Here is a 19,770-nt window from a genome sequence, read left to right as displayed (position 1 = left end):
TTCCTATGAACCACAAGTCATGTATGTGGTCAGCTTTGGGGTTCTTCTCTAACAGCACTGACAACATCAGGACCAGAATTTTGTGCTCCTTGAAAGCAGGGTTCACATGACTGTCCTTTTGCAGATTAAAATTTTGCTTCTGCTGGAAGTAAGTACTTTTTGGCATTAATAGATATCAGATTAAATAAAATAAAGTCTTAATGTTTTCATGCACATTTGGGCCAGAGCAATCAACATAATGTCCTGTTATACTAATACTATATTTAATCATCATGGGATAAGCTCAAACTTGCTTTGGGGTGAAGGTGGCCAAAGGGGACAAGAGCCCAGAGAATCGATGCTATTGGTAGCTGTTACCACCGTCACCTGGGCACAGCATGTGGCCTGGCACGCAGCCAACCTAGTTCTGCCACTGGAGAACAACGGCAAGAACTATGTCCAAGAGAAAACTGAAGACCCCGAATGAGCCACAGACAGGCACTGATCCTTCCAACTGACTGTTACACACACAGAAACCCAGTGACGGTGACTAACACTCGTTTCCAGTGGGCCAGGGGTGTGATGATCCTTCACCTACAGGACAGTGCTTGCATCTCACATCGAGCCTGAGTGCACGCTGGCACATGCCCTTGTCACAGGGGAGGACGCACAGCAACGGGGAACCTGTCTGGCCGCGAGGAAGCGTGGAGCCTGACTGCGATCCAGGTCTGCCTGCGCTACCCAAGACTGGACAAGCCTGCCAGCATATGTGAATTCCGGCAGCATAACCCTGCCCAAGCCGTAATTTTAAGGATAGCTAATCTAGGGCTTCCCTAGGGATCTAGTAGTTAAGAATCTGCCCACCAATACAGGAGACACATGGGTTTGATGCCTGGTTCCGGGAAGGTGGCACAGGCCGCAGAGCACTTAAGTCTATGTGCTGTGACTACTGAGCCTGTGCTCTAGAGCCTGGGAACTGCAACTGCTGAGCCTGAGCGCTGCCACTGCTGAAGCCCACGTGCCTGGAGCCTGTGCTTCACATGAGCAGCCACTGCAGTGAGAAGTCCGAGCAACCACAGCTAGAGAGTAGCCCCTCCTTGCTGCAATGAAGATCCAGCACAGCCAAAAATAAACAAACAAAGATGGCTAATCTCTGTGAAGCAAACTCCATTCCCCACATCAAGGGGAATAACAGTAGCCCTCCTGAAAGAACATCTAGACATTACTCTTCTCACTTCTCCCAGTGGTGGCCGTTTGCTGGGCTATATTTTTGGTAGAAAGACCCAAATCAAGTCAAGGATGGAATCAAGACTAAGTCTTCAGGTCAAAGTCATCTTAGATACAGAGCTTTCAGAACCTTCTGTGCCAGGTGCTGAGCTCTATAACCTTTTAGCTTATATATCTGGTAAGTATACAAAAAGTGAAATTGCTCAGTCGTGTACGACTGTTTGTGATCCCATTGACTGTAGCCTACCAGGCTCCTCCCTCCATGGCATTTTCCAGGCAAGAGTACTGGAGTGGGTTGCCATTTCCTTCTCCAGGGGATCAAACCCAGGTCTTCTGCATTGCAGGCAGACGCCTTACCCTCTGAGCCACCAGAGAAGCCCTTCTGGTAAGTATGGGCAATTGTAATTAAAAAGGCCAACTTCCCAATTTCTTTCAGTTCAGTCGCTCAGTCATGTCCGACTCTTTGCGACCCCATGAATCACAGCACGCCAGGCCTCCCTGTCCATCACCAACTCCCGGAGTTTACTCAAACTCATGTCCATCGAGTCGGTGATGCCATCCAGCCATCTCATCCTCTGTCGTCCCCTTCTCCTCCTGCCCCCAATCGCTCCCAGCATCAGAGTCTTTTCCAGTGAGTCAACTCTTCGCATGAGGTGGCCAAAGTACTGGAGTTTCAGCTTTAGCATCAGTCCTTCCAATGAACACCCAGGACTGACCTCCTTTAGGATGGAGTGGTTGGATCTCCTTGCAGTCCAAGGGACTCTCAAGAGTCTTCTCCAACACCACAGTTCAAAAGCATCAATTCTTCAGTGCTCAGCTTTCTTCACAGTCCAACTCTCACATCCATACGTGACCACTGGAAAAACCATAGCCTTGACTAGACGGACCTTTGTTGGCAAAGTAATATCTCTGCTTTTTAATATGCTATCTAGGTTGGTCATAACTTTCCTCCCAAGGAGTAAGCGTCTTCTAATTTCATGGCTGCAATCACCATCTGCAGTGCTTTTAGAGCCCCCCACAAAAAAAGTCTGACACTGTTTCCCCATCTATTTACCATGAAGTGATGGGACCAGATGCCATGATCTTCGTTTTCTGAATGTTGAGCTTTAAGTCAACTTTTTCACTCTCCTCTTTCACTTTCATCAAGAGGCTTATTGGTCTTCTTACAAAGCAGCAGGATAAAATGTTTCCACAATTTCTTTCTCAATTCTAAGGACATTTCAGCCCTTTTAAGCTCGAATAACCCTCCATTTGCCATCAGGAGTTTGTGCTATAAAGTGTTAAAATAACAGGTTCAAGTTTGGACTTTGGCCAGTAGGACTGTTATCCAATTATAAGTGAAAGTCACTCAGTCGTGTCTGACTCTCTGCGACCCCATGGACTATAGAGTCCATGGAATTCTCTAGGCCAGAATACTGGAGTGGGTAGCCTTTTCCTCCTCCAGGGAATCTTCCCAACCCAGGTATCGAACCCAGGTGTCCTACATTGCAGGCGGATTCTTTACCAGCTGAGCCACAAGGGAAGCCCAAGAATACTGGAGTGGGTAGCCTGTCCCTTCTCTAGCAGATCTTCCTGACCCAGGAATCAAACCAGGGTCTCCTGCATTGCAGGTGGATTCTTTACCAACTGAGCTATCAGGGAAGCCCTATCCAATTATAGGACACATGTTAATAGAAATTGAAAAGAAGTTTATAGATAGGTAGCAGATCAGTTGGTGAGGCAACACCAGCTATTTTATAGACTCACTTTTGCTTAAGATTTCTAAGACATGCACATAAGTAATTCTGTGAAAGCTATACTTAACATCAACCACTCTGCTGCATCAGAGCCACTGCCTTTAGAGATGGTGTAATCTAAAATTGGAACAGAGGTACTGACCTGCTGCTATGGGCTGACCCACAGAAAGGCAGTCACAATAGAGGTGCTGGCCTCTGCCTTATCCTCACTTAGGCAGAGTCCTGCAATGCTGTGGTTGGCTGCCCTGACCACCCACCGCCCACTTCCACATACACACCCATGCATAGTTCCTATTTGACACATAAGGGGGGGGGCCTCTTGCAGGTTCAATAAAAGTAACTCCTTCACCAGCAGGGGTGCCATGTCATCCTTTACTGAGATTATCTTTACATATCTGTGTGTGCTTGGTCTCGGTCACGTCCAACTGCAACCCTCCAGAGACTGTAGCCCACCAGGCTCCTCTGTCCATGGGATTCTCCAGGCAAGAAGACTGGCGTGGATAGCCATTTCCTACTTCAGGGGATCTTCCTGACCCAGGGTCGAACCTGCATCTCTTCTGTCTCCTGCATTGGCAGGCAAAGTCTTTACCATTGTGCCACCTAGGAACCCCCTACAATATTTTAATCCAGCAACATTTTAACAAGTAAGCCATTTGTCATTCTTATCTTCATTATTACATACAGATTAAAGATTATTTTCTAAAACCATCATCCCCACAGATAAAGGAGAATGAGTCATTAAAGACTGGCTGTGAAAATATAATCTCTTATGGAAGCTTGCAGAGATGACAGACTCATCTGTGGCCAGAACTCACGTGTCCACTGGCTGCGAATACACTGGGTGACCTGGACCAGGCGGACTCCATGCCTGCAGGTCTCCCATCATTTTCACTGAAGGCCTCGGAAGAGTAAAGGTGGGTGTGTGAGAGGACATATGGACACAGATTGAACAGGTATAGACCCAGAACTGTTGCCAAGGCTTCAAAGTGTGATGGAAGGGCAAATGGACAAGTGTGATGGAAGTCAAGTGGCCAGATGGGAAGAATGAACTGATTACCGGCAAGCTCATTAGTGTATCAGAACTTGTGCCACAAGACTTGGAAAGGTGTGTCACAAACTACCTGCCACCCAAAGGTAGGTCGGGGAGGTAGGGCTGGGGCCGAGAGTATTTCTTCAGGAAACTTTTGTTACTTGTGACTTTCCACACCCTGAACACGTGCTACTTTCACAGTAACAGGAAAAAAAAAAAAAATAAACAGCAAAAATAAAGTGCTTCCTAATCATAAACTCTGGTCAGGTTACTTCCACAGAGTTGCATGTCTCTTAGGTGAGGCTATAAAGTTGCAGAGTCTGAAGAATGAATCTGGTGCAACATATGAAAGTGAAACATAAAAGCTATCAAGGCTCAAGAGGATTGCCTTCTTATTTAAAATATAAAATCAGATGTGTGAAAGTGCTGTTTCTGGAAGTTTCTGTATCTTGGGCAGAGTAGAAAGAATGGGCTGCCAGCAAGTAGGCTACTGGGCACCAGGTGAGTGCAGGCCCAGGATGCCCTGGAGCCAAAGGCACTCTGTCTACAGGGAAAGGCTGGCTTTGATCTGGGGGGCCTCCGAGTCCCAGGTCAGTGACAAAAGGCCCAGGGAGCAGACTGCCCCTAGTCCTCAGGCTGGATCCTGAGGAGGGCCCTCAGGGACCAGTGGCAGTTGAAGACTTGAAGATTTGAACACAGAACATAGTAAATGGTAAAGGATCTGCCTGCAATGCAAGAGACCTGGGTTCGATCCCTGGGTCAGGAAGATCCCCTGGAGACATGGCAACCCGCTCCAGTATTCTTGCCTGGAGAATTCCATGGACTGAGGAGCCGGCAGGCTATAGTCCATGGAGTTGCAAAGCGTCAGACACAACTGGGCGACTAAACACTTTCATTTTTTCATAATTGCATTAGATTGCCCTCTCCACACTTACACTTAGACGCTTTAAAAAAGAGTATTATGTCACATCCCTGAATGAAAAAGTAACTTTTCTTTTAATGACTTAATCCAATTGGGGGAAGACTGGCTGTTGGAACCCCACAGTCATACTTCTGGCACTATTAACCACCCTTTGTTTAAAAACCTGATTTCAGGAATTACTACTATCAAAGGCATACTTGGCTGTAGTAGTGCTGGCCTCAGAAGCTCAACGCAGTTGCAGGCATCTTGGTGCTTGTCCCCAGCCTGGGACCCTGCAGAAGGCTGGGTGAACTCAAGTGCTCACTGCCTCCAGGACAGGTGGGTCCCTGCTGCCTCGTCAGTCTGGGCAATGTTCGCAGAGCCAAACACTTTCCAATCTGATGGTTTTTAATGAAGTATTTCCAACGCTGACTTGATACATGCAATTTTTTTAAACCTCCTTTGACATGATAAATGTTGCCATCCACCCTGTTCATCTGTGAGATTGTTCACTGTGACACAAGGCAAGGCCTGGGAAATTCTGTCCCCTGCTAATTTATCCTTGGGAAAGAAGTCAGGCCACATTTCCCACTCTGCTTATCGCCTTGGGAGGCCCTCGGAGTTTCTGAGGTGGGTGCGGCTTGAGGGGCCGCTCCCTGCGACACGTGCCCAGCTCCCGCGTCCAGGCTGCCTGGCTGGTACAGGATGGACAGACCTCCCTCCCGAGAAGTGCACTGCCAGGCGCCAGCTGTCGCTTACAGTAGAGCTCATTAATCTTGTGTCCTCAGATGGATGGCACTGGACTGCCATGGGCAGACAGGCCCATTAAAGGCAGATCTGATTCTGCCCACGTGGACACCACCCCCATTAGCCCATCTGCATGCCTGTGTACAAAGCGGGAACACAATGGTCCACCTCCACTTTCAAGCGGAAATGCTGAGACATGAATGATGGAAGGAGGCAGCAGCAAAGATGACGTTAAGACGCACAGAACAGGAGGTTCCAGCTGAGTGACTTTCCATAGGTCTCCACCTCACAGGGAAAATCTTCCATGACTATTGTTTGGGAAACCAGCTGTGTTACATTTTCCCCCTTTCCCAAAGCATTTGGATGTGCACGTGGGAAACACCCGACACGTGCTCTCGGAGGCAGCGGGTCTGTGGCTAAGCAGCCAACAAGGAATTCTATGTAAGTCACAGATAATACCATGGGACTGCCTGACAGCACCGCTTTTAAAAACCAGTAAAACTGGTCGATTTTTGGGGATGTTCTGCAAAGGAGCATTTTATTTTCTAACGATCTTTGCTGGAAAACGCTGGAAAACTCATTCCATGAGCTAAAAAATCTCTCCCATGGCCTCATGACAGACTTCCTAATAATGGTAATTAAAAGTTCCTTTGAAAATATAACCTCTTTCTTGAGTCCTGTTATTCTGGGAGAATGAAGGGTGAAGTTATGCTTAGAAATCAGGACTTCAACTGTGAAAATCTGAGTTGTACACAGAAGGTGGGGAAAGGGGGAACGCTCCCCCAGGTGTGAGCTAGGGAGGCGTCACTTTCCTCATCTGACCTGAGTTCACGCTCTGCTGCCGTCCTAACCATCCTAACCCCCCCGCCCCGACACACACACATGCTCTGGGCAGAAGGAGAGGCTGCAGCTGTGGAGTGCGGTGTGCAGGGAGGGCCCAGACTGGCTGTGATGGTGCGCCTGCAGCTGCGCCTGGGGTCACCCCACCCTGCGCCTACCCCCAGATCCAGGCTCTCCCTGCCAGACACTCAAAAAAGCAACATGAGGTCAGGAGAGTCTCAGGCCAGGAAGCCCAGGAGCAAAAAAGTTTTAGCCTTGCAGGCAGGATCCTGGCACTCCAAACCCATCACAGCTTCCGTTTTGCAGAAAAGCACAACCAACCTGGGGCACCCAGAGCATCTCTTGGCTTATCCAGCAGGGGCCTGTTTGCTTATAAAGATAAATGGGGCTTTTGGGAACACTGATAGTTACTTAAGGTTCTACACAGAAACCTCACTTCTCTTTACACACGCTTTCATTTTTGCTTCAAGTGTCATCCAATATTTGTATTGGGGACATTATGTTTTGTGTAGCTTAAAAACAACATGAAATACTTCATACACATTTGGAGATAAAAAGACAGACAAACTTGGTTTTCCTCCTGTGTTATGTTGCCCGCCAGCAAACAACAAAGCCCTACGTGGTCGTGATGAGGGCACCATCTCCTTGGAAGAGTGTCACCCTCTATATAAGACATAGGCCACCTTATCCAGTACTGTTTTCTCCTCTTCCTGAGGCACATTCACTGGCCTTGAGGGGACTCAATCGACGTGCCCTTACTATGTCCTCACTTATGTGAATGAGCCAAGCAAACCAGAGCTCTCTGCCCCTGGGAACACCAGCGCGTGAACAGATGACAGGGGCAGGCTAGGGGGTCTTTTCTCCCAGTGCAGGGAGAATGAGGAGCTAAGACCAGCACCCACCTGCCTGTAGAGCTGTCCCCCGTCGGTGGGCTGCAGCCGTGACCCGTGGTCACCCATCTGCGGAGAGCGCTCTCCCAGGGAAAACCCACAGCTTGGCCCATCGTCGTCGCGATCTGGACTGTCCGCCTTTGTGTCCCCCTGGACGCCAAGCTCCCCGAGCCTGGGGAAGGTCTCTGGAAGCTCGCTCTGAAATGGCAGGAGGGGACAATCACAGCTGAATTCTTCTGCCCTCAGCCTAAGTTTTAATGCCTGAGGTTCATCACCCATTTCAGGGGTTATCACAACTTCACTTCTCAGCCCTCTCTCCCTAGGAGGCTCATAGTGACCACTTCACTCATTGGCCACTTTCTCCATCTAAACCTGACATAGAGGGTGCCCAGTTTATTAGATGAGATTAGAAATATTACTATTTGTAAATCATTCCTGCTCTCAGTTACAGTGAAAGGAGGAGGGCCTCCAAAGTACTGATCAATAGAAAACTTGACAACTACTTCCAGTTTTGCTTAACAATGGTTTTCTAGGTCATGGCTATCTTGAAGCAGGTTGAATTCGTTTTTAAAGAAGTTCTCCACCCCGAGGGAAGAGCATCATATCTCCCCATTCCCAGGATGTCTTAAAACTGCACACACTGCTGAGGAGAGTGGGAGCAGAGGGTCTTTGGGGGCTAAGAGGAACCAACCACCACGGGGCCCTGAAACAGCTGACGAGGCAGCCAGAGTAGCAGACACCAGCAGCTCCAGCCCTGTGCTCGCCAGACAGCATGGCCAGAGAGGAGCCTGCAGAGCTGGAGGCCACTCTGCCTTAATCAATAACCATCAATCAGAGGGCAAATAGCTCTGGTTCTGCCATGAACCTGGGAATTGAGGCCTAAGTAGGTATATGCTTCATACTGATTTCAGAGGCTGTGAGAAAGCTCCTCTTGGAGCTCAGAGAGACCACGTTAGAGCCGGGTTTGCCAACCATCACTGTGGAATGAACCAGTGGAGGACTTTGGGGGTGATAACAAATTCATCCATCAGCAAAAAGACATGGCAGCAAAAAGACATGGCAGCAAAAAGCATGGCTGCCTCAGGGGCTTACAGACCAGCGTGTTCTTCAAACGAGCTCCCTGGGCAGCACCGGACGACCCCACTGCCTTTGCTCTGCCTGGACTGGGCTTGAAAAATAACCTGAGATAATCAGAACATGACTGTGTGCGGAGCGGAGTGGGTAGGCGGACAGCAGGGCCTGGGGCTCAAGAACAAACCCCATACAAAGGAACTCCCGGGGCCGAGCTACCTCCATGAAGTCCTCCGCGTCGTCCTCCGCCTGCCTCCCTTGGCGCCAGTGCTTGAGCAGCCACCTGAGCTTGACGTAGAAGAGGAAGATGTTCTGCTTCAGGGAGCGCAGCTCCTGCTGCATCAGGTGCCTCTCGTCGTCCCAGGCGCGCTCGTGCAGCGAGCTCTGCAGGGCCAGGCCGTTTGCCTCCCGGTCGCGCCTCCGCAGGGCGCAGCGGCGTTCCTCCTCCGCCTTGGAGGAAGAAGAGAGGCGCCGTGACGGGCGGCTGTCCCCACCTGCCACCCAACTGAGCCTCTGCCAGCGGCCATTCCGCCTGGGATGGGAAACTCAGAAACTTCCCCCCCGCCCCCCACTCCCTGAGTTTAGTAAACGCCTCTAGAGGCTCACTCTTCACAAAACCCCAAGCGCTTCCTGACTCCCCGTTCAAGGGGAGGGGTCGGCATCATTTCTCATCGTGGAGTTTCTCGTGCGGTTTTTTGATGTTCCTTAGGCCCCTTCAGGAGCACTGTCTCTTGGAGGCAGGGCTCACAGCTGACCCAGGGGCAGACCCTGTTTGTACTCCGGGGCTGGTACCTTGTGCCTTGGCACATTGCAGGTGTCCAGGCAGAGTAAGTGGGAGTCCTTCCCCCTTGACTCACTGAGCCCTAGGGTTCCCACAGACCCCGACAGAAAGATGACAAGCTAGTACTCAACTGCACATGGGATGCAGATAAGGGCACAGGAATAGCATCCATGGTGGCTCAAGTGATATATAGGCTGAAAGTCTTTGCTCCACTGACCAGAGAGGGTTAGAATGCCAGTCTTGCTATTACCCTAACACCCCATCTTGTGTCAAAAACCAACAGGTGGGTTTGGTTTTGTTTCCCTGAAGTACTAGAGAAAGTACTAAGTTGGGTGCTGACACCAGACCTCGTTGGCACCTGAAGCTGGGAATTTCACTCACACACTCAGCAGCCCTGAGTCCCAGCACTGGCTTTGTCCCCTGTGGACATGGAGCTGGACAGGGAGAGGAGGGGGCAGCCTGACTGCTGGAAGCCCAGTGTCTGCCATTTATTTGTGTGTTATCTCAGGCCATTGACAGATCCTTGTGAGGTTTCAGCTGCGAGTACAGCTGACCCCCACCGTGCATGCCCAGTGCCAGGCGGGTGCCCCAGGACTGGCTCCGGGAGGCACAGCCCTGGGAGGGTCTATTCTTTTAGTTTATTTTTTGATCTATAACCTCTTGGAAATGTCCCTTCCTGACTGGCTTGCTCTGCTCCCTCTTCCTCCAAGGCCCTTCTCCTGTTCCAGGATCCCCTTTCCCTTTCAACAAGCCCAGATGACTGCTCAGAGCCTCCAGCCAAGGCTGGGAGAGTCTTCACCCCACAGCCCTTTATCCTGAATCCAGTACTAGAAACACCAGGAACCTGCAGTTCTGCTGACAGCATCTCCAGGGATAAACTCATTTTCAAACATGATTTTTGGAGCAATGTAAAAAACAAACAAACAGCTAAATTCTCTAGGGATTAGGTTCAGGTGATATGAAATTACTTTTCTTTGGTGATAATATGTGAAACTTGACCTGTAAATATAAGTTTAAAAAAAGGGACACGTCTAGTGGTACCTGGCTTGGCTCTCCCTGAGCTTCATGGCAGAAGGTGCTCCCTTGATCAGTTTTTAACCCATTTAGATGAGCAGAACCACAGACAACATGAGGCTTAAGTGGCATGCACATTCCTTGCCAGAGTAAGTACATACTGATACCTTACTGTGCATAAGACATGCATTTGAAACACCATGGTGCCATCTCAAGATCATCTGGTTTTTGTTTTCAAAGATAACAGATGTCTTCCAGGAACAAACACAAAAGGGTCTGAGAAGCAGTCATGGCCATTCGAGCCTGGGTTTGCGTCTCGGGTGTGTCAGGGGTGGCAGGTACCTTGGAGGCCTGGGGACAGTGATCCCAGGTCCTGGGAACTCTGGGGAGGCGCTTAATGGATGAGGATTTTGAGCCAGGACCAGGTTACTCTAAAATGGCTTAAAGAGCTGTAAGGCCACAGTCCAATTAGTGGCAGCTTTTTTTTAATACAACGGGTGAATTGTTGATCTAGCAGAAAATTGACCTGATACTGACGAAATGTACCAATCTGCAGACACTGGACATTACGGACACATTTTCATGTCCAGCGGCCTGGAAGGCCTTTTACTGGTTCTGGCTGTAGGCAAGCTTGTCTGTCGCGTTACTCCTTCAGTCGTGACCGAATCTGCAACTCCATGGACTGCAGCCCTCCAGGCTCCTCTGTCCATGGGGATTCTCCAGGCAAGAATACTGGAGTGGGTTGCCATTCCCTTCTCCAGGGGATCTTCCCGAACCAGGGATCAAACCCACATCTCCTGAGACCACATACTGACCAAAGTCAGGATGGAAAAGTGTGCTTTCCAGCAGGAAGGTAGACAGTGATCTTTGTGAGACACCCCGAGGTGGGCAGCTTGACTGGGTGCCCTTATCCGTGTGCCCTCCAGCTCCAAGTCCAGGCTGCCCAGTTGGTGCATGAGACCGAGTCCCTATAAAGCACCGCCCAGCCTCTCTCTCTCGGGGCTTACGAACAGAGAAGGTGGTGCTGGATCCAGGTCATATTTACCTTCCAGATAGTGTCTGTCAATCTCACTGCCTCTTTCTGATGTAGTCTGACTACCTGCGCAAGCTGACCCTGAAGCTCCTTTATTGATACACTCTGGGGGAGCCCCTGAGCTGATCAGTGGGACAAAGGAAGGGGTTTAGTGGATACACTCTGTTCAGGGGAGCCCCCGAGCTGATTGGTGGGACAAAAGAAGGGGTTTAGTGGATACATTCTGTTTGGCGGAGCCCCAGAGCTGATTGGTGGGACAAAGGAAGGGGTTTCGTGGCAGTGAGAACTTGGCCCAAGCTGAAGACACGGGACAGACCCGTGCACGAGGCAGGGGCACAGAGTGACAAGACACCCGCGGGGTGCAGAGAGTGACTCTCAGCAGCCCCCCCAGAGCTCCACCCGCATCTCTAACCTGGCAGCCGGGTCGGTGAGCAGTGCCATCACCTGGGCTTCGGCCACCACAGCGCCACAAACCAGGCCAAGAGGAGGCAGCCCCACATAGGCGGCTTCTAGATGACTTTCTAGAAGCTGCGGCCATCAGAGCTGGCGATCATGCATGACTGCCTCACACACGGCTTTCTGGACTCTGCCCAAGTCCATGAGTGTCTCCCTCAGTTACATAATTAATGAGTTCATACTTTCTTGTTAAGAGTTCTTCCTGCCCCATTGGGAGGCCTCTCTTTTTTTCCCCAGAGTCCCCCCACCCAAGATGCTTAGGGTGAGTGGCCTGGGGTTCCTTCACTGAACAGACGCCAGTGCCTCGGAGGAGCTGCACAAGGTCTGCCTGCTACATTTTACATTAAAATACCTACAGGAATCTTCAATAAAACGGTTACTGGTAAAATCCATCTTTTACACCTTTATGTCCAAATGGCAATGACAGAGGAGGCCGAGCTCCTTTATGACATGTTTTTTAGAGATGGAAACACTGTCCTATTAAAAATCTTAGGCATCATTGACATTGAAGCATGATGTGCTGCCCACTGGTCCAGTGGTTAAGAATCCACCTTTGCAATGCAGGGGACACGAGTTCGATCCCTGGTCGGAGAAGATCCCACATGCCACAGGGCATCTAGGCCTGTGTGCCACAGCTACCGAGGCCCGTGCGCCCTAGAACCTGTGCTCTGCAATAGGAGAAGCCCGAGCACCCCACAAGAGAGTAGCTGGTGCTCACAACCAAAGAAAAGCCTGCGCACAGCAACGAAGACCCAGCACAGCCAAAAATAAAAATAAGCAAACATTAAAAGAAATAAAGCTCTGTGGACAAGTAACTGCTCCTAGGTAGGACGCTGCCACTCTAGTGTTGGAAAAACCAAAACACAAACAGGCGATGGCAGAATCTGCCATCCAGGATCACCACCACCGCCACACAACTGCACATGCTCATACACATCACATACGTGAGAAAGGTTTCACACAACACAGAGATTCCCACCAAACATACATACTTCCCCTTCATCACCGAGTTGCAGAAACCATCCCACTCACCTAAGATTCTGATTAGTCACCAAACACATTGACCTCGTCCTATGCAGTTCGTTTACGTTCCACCGACGCCTTCCCCGGTGGTCCCCATGCCATGGACACGTGTTCATCTCGACAGCACGACCACCTCCCTGTATTATCACTGGGAATCCACACTCCAGCCTTCCCCTACATGGCCTGTGCCACAACGACTACACTGCTCATTTCCTGGACATCTTCAGAGAAAGTGGCATATAAATTACTTTCCACACTAAAGACAACTTCGCTATCTCAATACACAAACAAAAACCAAATCAAACCAAAAAATCAAAAATCTTTCCACATGGTTACTTACTAGGTAACAACGCTACTCATTCACCAGGACTCCATTCTGTCTCCCTCCCTGTGACCTCATCTCCCATGACTTCCATTTTGTTCGGGGCAGTTCTGCTACTGCTTCTTTCCAAAGCGGTTTATCGGGTCAGCACCTGTGCCTGCGTACTTGGCATATAAACCCCACATCCTTTCATCGAGGCTGGTATGTCACAGCTGAGGCCGAAGAGTGCTCTCGTTGATGAAAGGACAGGAGGAGGGGCTTGAGAGAAGGACTCCGGGATTTCTGACCCAGAAACTTGATCCTCTGGGCACAGGCTCAGTCTCATATTTACGTGTAATCTGACCCATGCCTGTGCTCCTCTTCAGCACTATTTTTAAGGCGCCCGGCACATTCCAAACCACATATTCCGTATCCTGCTTTCTTAACAGATGGAAGCTCTCAGCCGACTTGCCGGGAGCCTCAGGGAGCAAAGCCCGGGAAGACGCCCGTGCCACATGGGAATCTTGCTGGCAGCCACCGAGAGGAACAGGCAACCAGAGTATTGGCCTTTCTGAAGTCTGCTCGCTTTGTTCTCCTCTGAGCGGTTAACTTTTCTGTAGCTGCATTAGCAGGCTCATGGGTGCTGGCAGGTTGGGACTTTGGCTCTCTCTGGCTGCGGCAGCTCTGAGGGGCTGGGCGAGGATATGGACACACCGTGCCCCCCCGGGGCTCAGCATGTGCAGCCCAAAGGGCAGGCCTCCCACCATGCAGACCTGTGATCTGCTAACACGCTACTGAATAAGAGGCAGCTATTTTCTTTTTCGCCTTGTGACTGCTGCTGCTGCTGCTAAGTCGCTTCAGTCATGTCCGACTCCTAGCGACCCCATGGACTGCAGCCTACGAGGCTCCTCCGTCCATGGGCTTTTCCAAGCAAGAGCACTGGAGTGGGGCGCCATTGCCTTCTTCTTAGTAGCAGTTAAACATACTACTAAGATTTGGTGTCTACCCAAATCTTCCCAAATAAGCACTTAGCTTCTGTCCCCTTTCCCCAAACGTGAAATCTATAACGTAAAACACACAGAAGGCACTTCATAAATGGGACTTGAAGAATCTTCTAAACTTCAGCTTCAGTTCAGAAAGTTGTTTCTTCTTTGAAGCCACCAATCTAAGGTGGCTTCTGTCAACCCCTCCACTAGCACCTCCAAGGAGCCAAGGGCTGAAGGAAATTCACATGTGTTTAAGAGTAGTTAGTGTTTGCAGACAGACCAAGGTCACGTCAAGGGCAACGGAAGAGGAAGTCCAGACACCATTAGCAAAGGGGAGGAAGAGGATAGGATTAGCAGATGCCAACTAGAATACACAGGACGGATGCACAAGAAGGTCATACTGTATAGTTCAATATCCTGTCATAAAGCTTCACAGAAAAGAATATGAAGAAGAATGTATATATGTGTGTAACTGAGTCACTCTGCCAAACAGCAGAAATTAACATTGTAAATCACCTATGCGTCAATTTAAAAACAAAAAAACCCTGCTGGCAGTACACCTCGCCTCAGTCTCAGCCCCATTCTAGACGAAAACGTCTGTTCCGTCTGCCTTCCCCGCAGTTACACGGCGCTCCATGGCATCCGTGCCCTGTGCCGAGTCTTTAACCCAGAGTCACTTCTCTGGCCGGCTGCCCTGCTACTGTGTGTACAATTTCCAGTAGAGCCTCATGGGAAACCAAGTGTTGGCAATGTCTTGCCAGCAAAGTCTTCACTAAAGGGTTCTGAGGGTTCTGCCCCCCAGAACTGTCCACAGTACGATCCTTTAACCCAATTTCACATTCAAAGGCCAAGCTGAGCCCCAGGGTGACATCCATGCCAGGGACACACACGGAGAACCAGACCCTACGTGGGATCAACATGGGGCTCCTCTCATCATGAAAGGAAAAACTATGGAGCTGTCAGAGGGGCCAGAAACCAGAGGGGTGTCATCTTTTAGAAAGTATTTTAAAATTGTGTCTGCATACATGAGTTTTCTCTCCTGTGTGAAATGCCTTGGTGAATAAAAAGTCAGAATGAAGTGTGTCTAACTCCTGAGTAAATCAGTTTCCCCTTCTAGGAAATGATGCTCCTGGACCTTGCCTTTTACAGAGTTGTTTTTTATTTTTTTTACTGTCTCATTAGAAGGTATAAAATTAAAGGAAACCAGACAGACGCTTGAAAGATGAAACATTCCATGGCAAGATAGTGGGCGTAAGGATTAGTCACCCGAGTGATCTGGGTTTGGAAATGGCCCCCAAGGAGATGGAGCGCCTTTTGGAATGTCCAGGCCTGGTGGGGAGTGGTCAGTGGGGGCCAGTCCCTGCTGAATAGGTAGCACTCCTCATGGGAGGGGCGGGGGTGGGGAGAGGACAGGCCAGGCCCGAGGAGGCAGTTCTGGCCCTAGCTCCATCACCAGTCAGCTGGGGTGGGGGAGAATTTGCTGACACTGCCTCGTGCTTTCTTCCCACTTGTAGAATGAGGGGGTCTGTCTGAAGATCCCTTCTGAGCCGTATTGTTTGGTGACCCAAAGTCACCGCACAGCACTAGCTAACTTTGCTACGTGCCCTTTTACGAAGGTTTATTTTCCCACGGCACTGTTTCAGCTAAGCATCTTCCTCTCTCCAGATTCTCTGTGGCTTCTGAAGCTCTGCAGAGCACACATGCCCAGGAGAGTCAGGGGCAGACTTGTTGCTCCTGGGGAACCAGCAGGACCTGGGGGTGCAGGGCAGAGAGTCCTCTGACCTCATCACAGTGAACGGGACACGCTTAGTAGACAGGACACCCCGGACGGTGTATAGAGGGAGGAGGGCACCGGACCACCCAGAGAAAGGGCCTCTGGGGGCAGAGAAGACTGGCAATGTGGCCCGGCCTCTGGCCATGAGTTTTCGTGCCAAAGTAACCTGTGTGCAGGACAGGATGCAGATGGGCTGGTTTTGGCCTTACACGTGCTGTCATTCGATGTAGTCTGATTGGCTAGTTTTTGCCCATTTTTACTGTACATTGACAGTTATAAAATCACACCAGAACAAACAGAACATTGGTATCAGCTACTGGAGCCATGACACCCCTTCCTGCCAGGTAGTCTTCAACAGCAAGACATATTCCTTCTGGTTCTTGATCACTATTCATACTTCGTTACATAGCACCTAGCACTCTTAGGGGACTTTCTCACCTGACTGAGAAGTGAGCTTCTGTTTGCTTCCGGAAGCAAACACCCCGACCTCTCCTAATGCAGAACACGCAGCTCTAACCTTGCGGCAACTTCCTCAACAGGCGGTACCAGAGCCAGACACCCGCCTCAGGGCCACCTACCTTCTGTCCTGGTGGAATTACCTAAAGGGAGGAGCCTTCGCTGACGGGACAACTGTGACCTACAACAGGACCCCCGATCCTCCCCTCGCTCCTGCCCCGGCTGCCACTCATCTGATCTCTCAGTTTGGACTGTGAGATGCATGGGAGGGATTTGTTTTTTTGCTTTTGTTCTTGTTTTACAATTTTAAACAAAATACAAAGGACAAGAGGGTGGGGTGGGGTGGGGTGGGGAAGGTAGACAGGCAGCTGGAAAACTATAGGATGAGGAAAAGCAGTACTATCCACAGTGACTGTGAGATTTGTGGACATGGGTTGCTATGGCAACAGAGACTGCGGAAGAGCCCCCAGGTCAGAAGAGCATCCCTGGGTTCTGCCCTATGTCTGGAGCACCATCCAGAAAAGGAGCAGGTGGGGGCGGGGCAAGACACACAGGTGGGACACTCTTGGTTTTCAGTCCTGCTTTCCTCACTGCCTGACAAGCAGCCACAGAGCCTCATGAATCAGTCTCAGTCGCTTCGCTTCGTTTCCAGGCCCCCTGCCCTCACCGTGTGAATCCCCCAGTTCAGTTGTATGCCATGGATTCTGATTCAGTTAAGTACCCCTCTGATCCCACATGCCCCATATCCCCATCATGTTCCCTAGGGGCCTTGGACCTAGGTGGGAACCGTCACACAAACACACAGCAAAGGAGGAGTGGGAAGGTGAGGGGGACCCCTGCTCACCTCGAGGCTGAAGCAGCTCTGGGCTCCAGGCCGGCAGCTCCCGGCATCCCCGTCGGCTCGGCGGTGCAGCTCCCGTGCGGTGCGGAGATGGAGGTGACCCCGCTCCTCCCCTCGCTCCTGCCCCGGCTGCCACTCCATCTGATCTCTCAGTTTGGACTGTGAGGTGCATGGGAGGGATTTGTTTTTTTTTGCTTTTGTTCTTGTCTTACAATTTTAAACAAAACACAAAGGACAAGAGGGTGAGGTGGGGGAGGGGGGAGGTAGACAGACAGCTGGAAATCTATGGGATGAGGAAAAGCATGACCAGAGAAACCAACGTAAACACAGCGGCGTCAGAGAGAGGAGAGAACAGAGCCAGGAGGAGGAGCAGCAAAACGGCAGGCTGAAAGATCTGAAAGGCAAACAGAGAAACGGGAGAATGCAACACGCTGGTCACGAGGCGCATGCGATGGGGACGCGGGAGCGAGACTCGCCCGCAGTCAGGCATCGGGCACCAAACGCCACAGTCCAGGGCGGTGCACGGAGAGCCGTCTGGGCCACACCACTCGCCGCCCTCGGCTCCGGGATGCTGTCAAAGCCATCCTTCTCTCCACCACGCTCCTTGCCTGCCCCAGTTGTGTCACAGAGGGAGCCGGTGGGCTGGACTGTCCCTGAGGCGGTGAACCCAGGCACGGATGCACCCGCTCCCGGGAGTCTGCTAATTATCCTGACTTCGAAGAGCGCTTGCACTGCGCTTCAAACTCCTCTTTGCTTCTTCATCGAGATGGCTGGTCATTGAGGACGCCAAAAAAAAGGAGAAGGGACAGAATGCGTCCATCCTTGGTGCTGCCAGTGGGTTAGCCTCGTGTCAAGAGGGAGGACCTCTTAGCCAAGAGCAGTGGCGTGGTTAAAAATAAAAGGGAAAGGGGGAAAGAAACAAGGAAACAAAAGAGAGCTAAACCAAACCAAACCAAAAAAAAAAAAAAGAGAGAGAGAAACCCAACCAACAGAAAGGCTTTGGTTGAAACTTGAGGCTTTAGTACAATGCAGGTTTGCGATCATAACCAAGCAGCTGTGAGCAAGGTGAGTTGGAGCGCGGCAAGGCCAGCGAGAAGGAGGAGGAGCAGGACGGAGCAGGGAGGCAGAGCCAGGAGCCCCCTTACCTGCAGGTCCGGGCCCAGCTCCTTGCCCAGGTTCCCCACCGGGGAGTCCCGGGATACGGAGGTCACAGAGGACAGGAAGCTGGATGACTCGGTGAGCTGGGGCAGCGGGGACAGGCCCTCCCCCAGTCGCTCCACCTGCTCCAGGAAGGCCTGGAGCTCTTTCCTGAATGCCTTCATCCTGGCGTTGAGGGTCCCCAGCAGCTGGGGCTCCTCCCTGATGCCCTGGCCGCAGGCCCCGGGCGAGGCCTCTCCGCCCGGGAGAGCGGCCTCGGTGTCCGTGATGATGCGCTCCACCATGCGCTCCAGCCGCTCCGCCTCGTGCCTGATGCTCGCCAGGCGCTCCGAGTCCTCCCGCGCGCGCAGCAGCTCCGCCGGGCACTCGCCGGCCTCCGACGGCCTCCCGCTTCCGAAGCCAGACGTCTTCTCGAAGGTCTCCTCCGAGTCACTCTCGCCGCCAATGGGGCCCTCCCGGCGAGGCTGCACGCGTCCGTCCTCACCGTCGTCGCTCCTTCGGCCCGTGTCGCTGTCAGCATCACTGTCCCGCGGGCTCGGGGCGTGCGGGCCCGGCTGCAGCGTCAGCACCTCCCCGCTCAGCTCGCTTATCGGCAGCCGCACCGCCTGGAGCTCGTCCTGCAGGGGCGCCCCGCCCCCTGCCAGCCAGCCCGGCTCGGGCCGCGGCTCGAACTTGAACTTGCTCAGCTCGTGGGTCAGCTGCCGGTTGTGGTCCTCGATCTCGGAGATGGACCGCCGCAGCAGCTCCGCCTCCTCCTCCACGAACTGCAGGTGCCGGCGCAGCTCAGCCGAGGACTCCAGGGAGTCACCCCCGAAGGGCGAGGTCGGCCCACCGGGCAGGGATTCCCGGCCGCGCAGGTCTTCCATCTCAGCCCTGAGGCCCCGATTCTCCACCTCCAGCTCCACGATCTTCCGGCCCAAGATGCTGGCCTCCTCCTCCACCAGCCTCAGCCGCAGCTTCAGCTCCGCCTCCCGGGTGCTGGGTGGCCCGCCGGCCTCGCCCGTGGGCAGGGGGCTGTCAGCGTCCCCGTAGAGGGCCCTGTACCTCTGCAGCTCCTGCTCCAGCCGGTCCTTCTCGCGCCCCAGCTTGGCCATCTTCCTGAGCATCAGCGAGCCCTCCTCTTTGGCAAACTGGAGCTGGCACCTCAGATCCGCGCTGTCATCCTGCCCAGAGAGAGAGCCCAGACCAGGGTTATTTGAAAATATCACACCTTCCTGTTTTTGACGATTTTCCTCGCACCTCACCCCTCACACACACACACACACCACACATGAAACACCACTCTTCCCGTCAGTGCATGGGGTCCACTGAGAGGGGCCATGACAGACGGGGCAGGCCTGGTCCTTCATGGGGGCACCAAGGCCTGTTTGGGCAAAGGTGCACATGAAAACCATCACCCAGGAGATGAATGGAGAGGAGTGAGCAATGAAGCCCAGCACCGCCACAGTGTGGCGGCCCACCCCACTTCTCTGGGTCCATCCTGACCTGTGAGACACCCCAGACCCCAGGCTTAGCCTGGGACAGGT

At 51.9% G+C, this 19,770-nt stretch overlaps 1 protein-coding gene across 4 annotated transcripts in view; it reads right to left on the bottom strand.

Annotated features, from left to right (window-relative positions):
- The window catches only part of MTCL1 (microtubule crosslinking factor 1), a 112,669-nt gene that overhangs the window by 21,120 nt on the left and 71,779 nt on the right, over window positions 1-19,770 (bottom strand). For all 4 annotated transcript variants that reach the window (XM_027525534.1, XM_027525532.1, XM_027525533.1 and 1 more), the window contains 4 exons: window positions 18,232-19,407; window positions 17,090-17,245; window positions 8,641-8,871; window positions 7,363-7,548 (listed from right to left, as the gene is read on the bottom strand). In XM_027525534.1, coding sequence (XP_027381335.1) covers window positions 7,363-7,548; window positions 8,641-8,871; window positions 17,090-17,245; window positions 18,232-19,407 — 1,749 coding nt within the window. The remainder of the gene's footprint in view (window positions 1-7,362; window positions 7,549-8,640; window positions 8,872-17,089; window positions 17,246-18,231; window positions 19,408-19,770) is intronic.

Source organism: Bos indicus x Bos taurus, chromosome 24 (assembly GCF_003369695.1).
Source record: "Bos indicus x Bos taurus breed Angus x Brahman F1 hybrid chromosome 24, Bos_hybrid_MaternalHap_v2.0, whole genome shotgun sequence".
NCBI classification, from domain to species: domain Eukaryota; kingdom Metazoa; phylum Chordata; class Mammalia; order Artiodactyla; family Bovidae; genus Bos; species Bos indicus x Bos taurus.
This window is presented reverse-complemented; position numbering and strand designations above follow the sequence as displayed.